General features: G+C 35.9%; 1 protein-coding gene and 1 pseudogene across 2 annotated transcripts; one reads left to right on the top strand and one right to left on the bottom strand.

The window, feature by feature from the left end:
* Positions 1-950: 950 nt before the first annotated feature.
* On the top strand, positions 951-4,256 carry LOC127106182 (oligopeptide transporter 4-like; annotated as a pseudogene).
* LOC127106181 (uncharacterized) lies at positions 4,240-7,531 on the bottom strand. 2 transcript variants are annotated; one of them, XM_051043471.1, is made up of 7 exons: positions 6,949-7,529; positions 6,718-6,877; positions 6,454-6,633; positions 5,736-5,870; positions 5,441-5,523; positions 5,020-5,113; positions 4,240-4,916 (listed from the first exon to the last, which is right to left on the bottom strand). In XM_051043471.1, the coding sequence occupies exons 1-7, from the start codon at positions 7,305-7,307 to the stop codon at positions 4,827-4,829; spliced, it is 1,101 nt and encodes a 366-aa protein (XP_050899428.1). In that variant the 5' UTR covers positions 7,308-7,529; the 3' UTR covers positions 4,240-4,826. The 2 variants fall into 2 exon arrangements, 1 of the variants encoding a protein (XP_050899428.1); XR_007795305.1 differs by having other exon boundaries at positions 4,862-4,916; positions 5,436-5,523; positions 6,949-7,531.
* Positions 7,532-11,175: the final 3,644 nt, after the last annotated feature.

Here is an 11,175-nt window from a genome sequence, read left to right as displayed (position 1 = left end):
AACTTTGTGTTATCCTCACTAAGGTTAAGTTTTAAATCGAAAGATATCTAACTGTATTAACACTCTTTATATCTCAATTTTTGGAATTAGTTTTGTCATTATTAGAACAAATGGGGGATTGTTGGAAATTATAATCAATAATTGCCATCGGTATGTTCCAATATGACAAAAATGGACAATTGAGTTAATGACAATAAATTCATTGCAAATAGTCCCACATAGAAAGTGAAACTAACATTAAAAACATTTATAAAGACCTTGAAACATTAAACTCACAAAAGGAATCAAAGAGGATAATGTGCCACATGGACATATGTGGTGGTCATAAGCATTATGCCACATGTCACATCCAAACAACTCCTCGCCGGTGTAGCCACCGGCTTCGGGACCGTGGGCGTAGGCGTAGAGGCGCTAGTGGTGGCTTATAGGCGGCACTTGAGCACTTGCAATCAGATTATTCACGGCTCTCCCGGCCTTCGGTCAGCATGCTGCAAATTAATCCTAAATATTGCTCCATGATTTTGGTTGTTACTTACCGTTTGAATTATTCTTAGTATTCTTACTCTTTGTTCATGATTCTCACATGCTACAATTTTCCAGCTTTAGCCAACGACAGAAAAATAATATCCGGGTGATGCTGCTGAGCCAAGTTACTCAGGTTTGGAATTGCACTCAAGTTGCTCAATCCCCGGTAATACCAGCTTTATATTTTCAGAGTTGTTGGAGATTCTATAACTTTAAAAGATTAAGAAATAGAAACTAATTTACATTTGATTATTATTTCAATGCCAGATCACCGTGTGCAATTCAACCATAAGAAACCCCGTTGATTCAAATATCTAATTAAGGTCGTTAAACCCATTTCTGTTATAATTAAATTATCAGTTTAATAACAGTAAATATAACTAATAACTATGTTTGATACTTGTCTCTGATGCAATATCCTTGAACTTATAGATCAATATTTTATGTGGATACAACTAAGTTATGATTTGGTTAATATTATTTTATTGACAATTTTTTGTTTATTAAAAAAATATCAAACAAGAGAGTGCTACCGAATCAGCACAAGTAAACAAATATTCAAAACCTGAATAGCTATAGACCAGTATAAAGCTAACAAACCAAACATAAAAATAGGAAACATACAACAAATATAATAGGAAGAGATTTAAAAACAACCTGTGTAACAAACCATAGTGGAGAAGAGAATCAATGGAGAACAACAAGAGAGACACCGAAATAGGAAAACTTAAGGAAGATGAAGATGAAGAGTCACCGATTGAGGGACGATCCAACTCTTCCTGTATGGACATTTCGTATGTGGTTTTTGGGTCTTGTCTCATGCTCCCTCCTTTCCTTCCTCAACCAATTCTTCGCCTACAGATCACAGCCACTCATCATAACACAAATCACCGTTCAAGTTGCCACTCTCCCACTCGGCAACCTCATGGCCGCCGTGTTACCTTCAACCACGTTCAACATCCCTGGTTTCGGGTCGAAGAGGTTCTCACTTAATCCCGGTCCGTTTAACATGAAGGAACATGTTCTTGTTGCTATATTCGCGAATGCAGGTTCTGCTTTTGGGTCTGGATCACCTTATGCTGTTGGAATTGTTAATATTATTAAAGCTTTTTATGGAAGGAGTATATCTTTTCTGGCTGCATGGCTCCTTATCATCACCACTCAGGTTTTAGGTTATGGTTGGGCTGGCTTGCTTAAGAAGTACTTAGTTGAACCTGCTCATACGTGGTGGCCTAGCACCCTCATCCAAGTCTCTATTTTCCGGTGATAAACACTTCTCAGATATAAGTAAAAGTTGGTCCAAAAACCACCAAATTTTGCTTATATTTGATACCGGAGCATGTATGTGTATATACATGCTTTTTGTTTTCTAGAAAATTCTAAAATTACAGTTATCAGACCATTTATCAGACAGTCTAAAGTTTTGAGAGTCCCCGATTACTAATGTTTTTTTATGTATGCAGAACTTTGCATGAGAAAGATGAAGATCCTCACAAATTTTCAAGGGCAAAGTTTTTCTTCATAGCACTAGTATGCAGTTTTTTATGGTATATAGTCCCTGGATACTTATTCACAGCGCTTACAAGCATATCATGGGTCTGTTGGGTATTCTCCAAGTCAGTAACAGCTCAACAACTAGGTTCTTACACTTGATTGGGCCGCGGTTGCTTCCGTCTTGTTCAGTCCTCTTATCTCACCTTTCTTTGCCATTGTCAATGTTTTCGTATAGCATATTGGGGATTCAATGTGTATGATGCAAATAAGTTTTCCATTTTCTCATCTGATTTGTTCACAGCAGATGGTCAACTATACATCATATCTGCTATTGTTAATGACAAATTTCAGATTGATCTCGCTAAGTATCAAGAACAAGGTCAAATTCATTTAAGTGTGTTTTTCTCTCTTACTTATGGATTTGGATTTGCCACTATAGCTTCCACCATTACACATGTTGTTTGCTTTCATGGAAGGTACAATACTCTAGACTCATTATTCAAAGTCAAACTATTTGATTAGTGTTCAATTGTTTATGATATTGTATTGTCAGGGAGATTATGGAGCGGTATTGGGCTTCGAAAAACGGCAAAGAAGATATTCACACAAGATTGATGAAAAATTACAAAGACATTCTTTCTTGGTGGTTTTACTTGTTGTTAGGAGTGACACTTGTTGTTTCTTTATTGATCTGCATTTTTCTAAATCATGAGATTCAGATGCCTTGGTGGGGACTTCTCTTTGCTTCAGCATTGGCTTTTATGTTTGCCCTCCCAATTAGCATCATAACTGCTACCACAAACCAGGTCAATTAATATCTTGAAACTTTTCCTTAAGAAGAAACAGAATTTGATTTAAAACTAAATATCTTAATGCTCTGAATGCAGACGCCGGGGTTGAATATCATGGTATCATTTCCCCTGGAAGACCAATTGCGAATGTATGCTTCAAAACCTATGGTTACATAAGCATGGCTCAGGCTGTTTCGTTCCTTAGAGATTTCAAGCTCGGACACTATATGAAAATCCCTCCAAGGTCAATGTTCTTAGTGCAGGTATATTTATTTATTCAGTTGTTATAATTGTGTTTGAAAGGTTTTACTAGCACTTACCTTTCCTATATGTTATCTAATGTATTTGTTGTGTTAAAAATTATTTAGTTCATTGGGACAATGCTTGCTGGAAGTATCAACATTTGTGTAGCATGGTGGCTGCTAGAATCTGTCAAAAACATATGTCATGAAGATCTTCTTCCCAAAGGCAGTCCGTGGACATGTCCGAGCGACCGCGTTTTCTTAGATGAATCAGTTATTTGGGGTCTAGTAGGACCTAAGAGGATATTTGGTACTCTTAGAGAGTACTCAGCGTTGAACTGGTTTTTCCTTGGAGGTGCCATAGGACCAATACTAGTTTGACTATTGCACTAGGCGTTTCCACAACAGTCATGGATTCCGCTGATTAATCTTCCAGTACTCTTGGGAGCAACCAGAATGATGCCGCCAGCAACAGCGTTGAACTACAATGCGTGGATTGTAGTCGTAACCATTTTCAACTTCTTTGTCTTCCGTTACAGAAAGAAATGGTGGCAGAGATACAACTATTTTTTATCTGCAGCACTTGATGCAGGAGTGGCTTTTATGGCTGTGCTGCTTTACTTTGCGTTAGGACTGGAAAATGTGAGTCTGAATTGGTGGGGAACTGCTGGTGAGCATTGTCCTTTGGCAACTTGTCCAACTTCCAAGGGTATAGAGGTTGAGGGTTGCCCTGTCTTCCAATGACATTGCCTCTTTTTAGTGTGTTTTTCTTCTTTCAATTGCAAGACTTCATGTTCTAGTATTTGAAATTCATTTTGTAATTATGGAGACACTGTTTTATCAGGAAACAGTTTTACTATGTTCTGTTTTTATTTGGTTTATAATTTATATATCGGTTATGTTAGCATTTTCTCATTCATCAGATACTGTAACTCCTTATCCTTAACTTGATGAAAATGAGCTATCCAATTGCCTGACGCAGGAAACTCTAGTAATATTTGAAGGACTCGTTTTAGGGAATTTGTATTAGCAAAACACATAAACCACCCACCAAATTCAGGGGTGAAATTCAATTTCTCTCTCTTGGTTTTGGAGCTGGACAAAACATCCACCCTTGAAACTAAAAATAAGTACATATATGCATTATATGCATTAAGGATGCAATTATCAGAAGTGAAGATAACAGGGATAAAAGTCAGAGAAATTAATAACTGAATACAACTTAAATGTTTATTTTCAGGTTAGCACTGAAAATGGAAAAAAGAATATGTATAGAAAAAACACCTGTGGAAGAAAGTCCAACTAAAAGTTGTGGAAAAACGATTGTGAGCCTTAAGACTCATCAGAAAATACACACCGGGAATGTTATTTCCTTTTCATCTTCTTCAACATTGTTGTCCATGAAATCAACTTCCTACAGTAGCTTGTTTACTCCCAAGATGAATGCTTTGTTCCTCAACTTATATCACACGCATCATCAATTATCATGACAGCCAACAGATAAGTTACAAAAACACTACTGTCATCTTCCATATCAAACGGGGAATGCAAAGTGTTCTACAATCATCACATCCTCAGCGTCTCTGTCTCAATAGATCCCTTTTGCCACAGAATTTGATATGTTATATCAAGTGCCACAAGCCATCATATTGTCACTAATGATTTCAATAAGGATCATATTGTCACTGAAGATTTCAATAAAGACCCCTAGTGAATTTATCAAATGAGCATTTTCATGACAGCAAGCCAAGACTATATTCAAACCCAGAAACCATCATAACGGATTTGCTGAAATCCATTGGTTGTACTCATCCATCCTTATTATGAAGGAGCTTGAACTTGCAGAACCTCCTCCGCCATATGCCTTCATGATGGCAGTGCAGAATACTCATTAATATTTATTTCCCGAAATGTTAAAAATATCAAATCGATAAGACAAAAATTATATAGAAGCAAAAAGCACGCACCTTAGCAACCTCAGAAGTATCAGTAGCACTATCAGAGCTGCGCAAACACATTTTGAGATTATTCCGTTGCATGAATATCACAGCTCCTATAGGCCTGTCATTGACGAAAATGCTCAGTGGATCGGATTATAGAATTTGACAATTCTTTGACCAAATTAAAAATCCATAATAAGAATTGGCAGGCAATCCTAAATGCTGACAAGCCATTAGTACTAAACAGTTGCATGCTTTTTGTTCTTCTGAAGACATATTCAGTGTAATGAATGATTATTCCAATCACCATGGTCATGATAAGGTTGATCAAGCCATAGTCAAATTTTAATTGAACTTTTATTGCTGTTAACCTCTGAAAAAATTACTCTTCTAGTAAGATAATAATAGAAACATAAATTCAGTAAATCTTCAAAATAAATTACCTCACCTCAAACCAATAGCAGCACTTTTAACACTAAGAAGCAAACCAATTTCATCACTTAAGTTAGAGTTCCCATCTGCCCGAACTCCCTACACAGTAACCAAGGCAACAAAACATGATTACAGGTTTCAACCACAAAATGGGGAGGGTCGGGAGGGACCACATTACCAATGCATGATGCTGTTATAATCAATCAAATTGGCAATTATTAGTTCTTCATGAAGTACTAAAAAAACCAGCATAACTATTACAGCATGTTAAGAACTATAGAAACTAAGATGATTAAATCCTGAAACATTACCAGACACTCTCCATAAAATCCTCTACCCAGCCGAACCCTGAAAACCTTTTCCAGCAATTTACTTGCAGCATTCCGGCGAGCTGAAATAGATGAATTTCCTTTAGCAATTAACTCTTCAACACTCAATTCCATCAACTGCAATACATATTTTTTCAAGCATAAAAAATATTAAGCGTATACATAATAACAAGAGATAAATTGACAACAATTTACAACAAGACTAAAAAATACGGATGTTTTTGGTTATTGTAATGTTAGCGAGGCACATAAATGCAAGTAAGCAACAAAATAGATGGATGCTATAGCCAGAAATGTTGCAGTAGTACTTTATGACAGTCTAACAGAAAGGCTCTGAATTTGTATTAATCATGGTCACTTCAAATAATTAATCAACTTATGAAATATTTTATTCTCTTCCCAAGCAGATGATATAGATCAGCAACCAAATGTTATATATATATAATACATGAAATAGCAGGATACATAGTTCTACGGTGGTTCAAACACATTTATTTTAAACTGAATTTTTTTTTCAGTTTCCTGGTTAAACTATTTGACTTGGCTTAAGTAAATTACATCCTTTTGAGAAACATGAAAATCATGGATGCAAAAATTATTACTTAGTCGATTGTTTCCATATAAACTTAAACACAAGTCCAAACTTTTATTAAGCTACAAGGAAAACCCAGAAGCAAACATGAAGGATAATGAATCATACCTGCTTAAACATGTATGGGTTAGAAATGCAGCTAAACCTCGGCCGCCATTCACCTAGTCCAATGTTAAAGGGCTTAATATCAGGCAAGCTCCATCGGCGAAGATCTCCGTCCTCGATATACCTAAGAATATTCTCCACACGGCCTTTATCTTTTGAGTCCACCAAACTTGAAACCACACCCTTAAACAGTATCCAAACATCATTCTATCACAGCCATTGTTGCATCACGAGACAAAGGGAATAAAAATTAAAATTCTTACTTACATTAGAAGTTTTAATATCCTTGCATTTGTCGGTAAAGTATTCATAAACAGCTCTGGAGCTACTCTTGTCAAGGTTAACATTAATCATAATATTCTCAGGATACTCATTTGCAGAAGGAATATGCGTAAGCACTGATTTCCTATGATCAAACCCAATAATCCTAAACACATAAACACAATCACATTAATAAGTAACCAAAATCACATGAGAACTGAGAAAAAAATAACCTACTTGCAATTTGAATGATGGGAAAGTTTGAAAAGGAACTCCTTTGGAGGAAGAAAGTCGAGAAGGTAGCATGTTTGAAGGCCTTCAATACACAAATCTTCAACAGTGAAAGCGAGGGAGGGAACGGAAGAGAAAGGAAGAGTAAGGGAAGGGAGATTGTGACGAGTGTGGAAGAGGTGAGCGAAGAGAGAGGAGAATGCTCCAGAAAAGGATGGGTAATTGTAGAGAACTATAGTGGGAACTTTATCTACGGAAGCTTTAGCTATGGCTTCCAACGCTGCATCTGAACGTAAGGTTCTGTGGGGGAATGAGAATGGGATGGTTCTTCTCCTCCCCCATTTTCCAACCAGCCACCATTTCATCTCAATGTTTTTATTCCCACTGATTGTGTTGTTGAGCAATAACCTTTTATTCGTATGAACAAGACTTTTTATTAGGTAGTCTCAACAACATTAATTAATTATTTTTTTAATGAAAATAACATTTTAATTAATTATGCACAAAATTACTCAAAATCTCTTAAATATATTTAGGGTCGATTTGAAACAGATGAGAAAGAGTATGAGAAAAGAGAAAGAGGTGAGATTTGAGGTAATATTTGATAGAGAAGAGAAAGAAGATAAATAGTGAAGAGAGAAAAATAATGATTTAAGAAATTGACAATATAGTCCTTATTTTAAAAAAGTCATTCACATTTTTTATTAAAAAATTATTAATTATATTATTTGTTTATTATAATTTATCTGTAAAATTAATTAAACGAAATGCTGACGAGTATCCTAAGGACACCGGTTAAGAAATTAAAATAATAAATTGAGTATTATTTAGGAGATTAAAAAGACATGTATTTTTTTAAATATATGTATATTCAATGCACTGAAAACATAAATAATTAATTAAAAAAAATTAGGTGTATTCAATGAAATGAACATAACAAATTTTCTTTATTTGAAAATTTTAAATCGTAAAAAGATTAAGAATAATTAATAACAATAATTAAATAAAAAAGTTGTAAAAAAAAGTAGCATGACCCATTAATTAAATAAAAAAGATTGTAAAAAAAAGTAAATTTTTTAATTAATAACAATAATTAACTATCAAAATTGAGCAGTTTCATCTTCTAAGGTGGGGAGTGTGGCCATTCAGAAATATGTTGTCACGGAAAACTTGTCGAATTTACCGAATGTCTTGGGTCGATCTGCTTGCTCCTTACTGATGGGATCTAGCTCTCTTTATGCTGGAAGTCGTCAATTCCCTCCTCTAAATAAGGATTGTGTTTACTTGACTGGATTCTCCGGGTCTGTTTTGAAGGATGGAATAGATGAATTGTCCAAGTGTCCTTGGCGTGCCTCGACTGCTCTAGTCTTAGGTGTGTCTGACCATTATGATGCTTTTCGGTCTAACTGGTATCGTATTGAAAAGCAACGGATGAAGGATATCATTCGTGACTTGAGCTTCAACGAGACAAGTCCCTGCACGAGGCAAAGAAAGCTTCTACCTCTCTCTCTGGAGTGAAGGATGTTTTGCTTCCTTTGAAGTTCACTGGTTCTCTTTTCGACCAGGTAGCTCAACTGGTGAAAACCATGGAGATGAAGGTTGATTGTACTTATTCCACCCTTGAGGCAGTTTCACAATCATTTGAAAATGCTTTAAGATCAAGTAGAGTATTTCCACCACCCGCTTTCACTTTCCAGAAAACAAATCCGATCGGATCGAGCCATTGTGGACGAGATGGTCGTTTTTCTACGGAAGTAGACCTGACGAGATTTTAGTCCGACACTTTCTCCTTTTTTTTTGTTCCTTGTAATGGAAAAGTATATATAAAATACTTCTATTTTAATGAAATTCCTTTTTTTTAAACCTATTATAGGTGTTTTTTTATGGTTCTGAGTGCATGACTCTGATTTTTCTTCTTCCGAATTTACGAGGTCTTCCCCTAAAGTTAATTGGACGTCATCGTTCTAAGACATTTGTTACTATCCCGGGTGTACAGCTCCGGGTCTCTATGAACTTATGAATTCTTTCCTATAAGTTTATTGGACGTCACTATGACAAAAAGTAATACAAATTTTATTATTATTGGTATGTGTTTTGAGGTATTCGGTGTGTTCTTGAGTGCACAACTCCAGATCCTTATGAACGTGCGACGTTTTCCCTCGAAGTTCATTGGATGTCACTAAGGTTGTTCCCGACCAAAGTCTGTTTCCCCTTCCCCCTACCAGATTAAAATCGGTCAGAGATTGACGTGTTGTCAACCCACCATGGAATCTCGAGTGGCTAGCTGGCAAACGAGGGTGGCCTGTTATTGCATGTGGGGGGATTGGTTGCTTTAGCCGGACGTATAAAGTGTCTCTGACAATACCCATGACTTTATGTTGGGGATTGATTGCTTCAGTTGGACATATAAAGCGTATTTGATAACACCCCTAACTTTATTGGGGGATTCATTGTTTTATCCGGACGTACAAAGCGTCTCCCACAATACCCCTGACTTTATATGGGGGATTTATTACTATAGCAAGAAGTACAAAGCATCTGCAACAACAACACCCACTTTATATGTGTTGGGATCAACGTCGTTGGTCGTACTCGAATGTCATGTTGCTATGCACATTTACATAGAAAATAGTGTCTTAGAAAACATCATTTATCTTGCTATTATACAATGATACAAGCATATAAATGGTAAATGACTTAAGCATAGTATTTGATATGATAGAGGATCAGAAAAAATAACCAGGCAGGGCGATTATCGCTTATTTATTCACTCCTTATGGCCTTTTTAGCCACTTATTGGAGGGCTGATACTCATCCCATTGATTTGTTTGATGATGGACGTGACATTGAGCTTTATGGCTATGCCTTCTCCCTGATATTTTTGGAGAGCTTGGTATATTCACTTTGCTCTATCGAGATCACCAATAATGGTAGTCGGTTCTCCCTGTAGATTGTGGTATTTTGAGGTTGAGATGGACTGTCCCACGATGCAATTATACACCCTCCTGCAAGGAACAACAGAAAATTGAGAATTTACTGCCATAAAGTCTTCTCTATTGCCGACAAAAACTATCAGTTGAACGCCTAGAGGTCTGAGCCTTCATATGCCAACAATTTGCTTCGATCCAGATACATCTTCTCCAATATCTATTAGTACATGATGTCGTAGGAGTTTCCGCCATCAGTGAGGATCCAAGACACGCAAAATTTCCCGATTGTGACGATGATCGCTAGGTGAAAAATCTCATTCATAATACCTCTGACTTTTTATGAGTCCCGTATGTGGAACCTCGTTTTGTAAGTGATATTATTTTAACAAGGACAATAACTTATGTTGAAATTTTGATGATGAACACTAATTGATGATAACTCCAATGTCTTATAAGAAGTCAAACATAAGTGATTAATCAGATAAAGATGCAAACCTAGGTATTCAGGTTTGATGGTCTTGATTATCTGATGATGGCAACCAAATAGAATATAAGCTCAAGCCTCATCTCAAGTGAACTCAAGCAAATGCCTACAAAAGAAAGTATCTGACAAAGTATTGAAGTACAAGAAAACTCTACTTTAGTCTGGGTGAATGTTTTGTAAAAGCAAAATGGCATTCTCGTAAAAGTACATGGTTAAAATACACACACACACACGCGCACACACATTAAAAGTTATTTTCAAACTAATTTTTTTCAAGAATTTTTTTTCTAAAATATCTTAAAGTTGTGTCAGATGAATTGAGAACAGTCATAATTGTTAACGGTATAGTTTTGCCTTTTCTAATTGATTGGAGCACTTTTCTAACCGATTATAATGCAACACGATATGAGCCAACATCACCAAGTCAAGTAACACCAATTGTGGCTACACCACCAAGTCAGACAACACTAAGTCAGTCATGACCACCAAGTCATACAACACAAATCTTATCGACTCAACCAATTGTAAAGAAGAAAATAAAACTTCAAAAGGGGTCAAAGCCTGTTTTGATCCCACCGTAATAATTGTAATCTTTTGTGTTCATGTTTTGATGTCATTTTGTCAAGATTCAATGAACATTACTATAACAAAATTTGCTGGTATTTGAATGAATTTTTAATTTAGCATCTTATCAATAATGCTTTATATTTGGTTCAACACTAATACAAGCTTTACATTCGTTATAGAACACAATGTCACAACTTTAAGCATTAAACATATTATAACATGTTATATACACTTATACACATTTGAACATAT

Source organism: Lathyrus oleraceus, chromosome 7 (assembly GCF_024323335.1).
Source record: "Lathyrus oleraceus cultivar Zhongwan6 chromosome 7, CAAS_Psat_ZW6_1.0, whole genome shotgun sequence".
Classification (NCBI taxonomy): domain Eukaryota; kingdom Viridiplantae; phylum Streptophyta; class Magnoliopsida; order Fabales; family Fabaceae; genus Lathyrus; species Lathyrus oleraceus.
The sequence above is the reverse complement of the archived record's forward strand: the minus strand, read 5'-3'. Positions and strand labels throughout refer to the sequence as shown.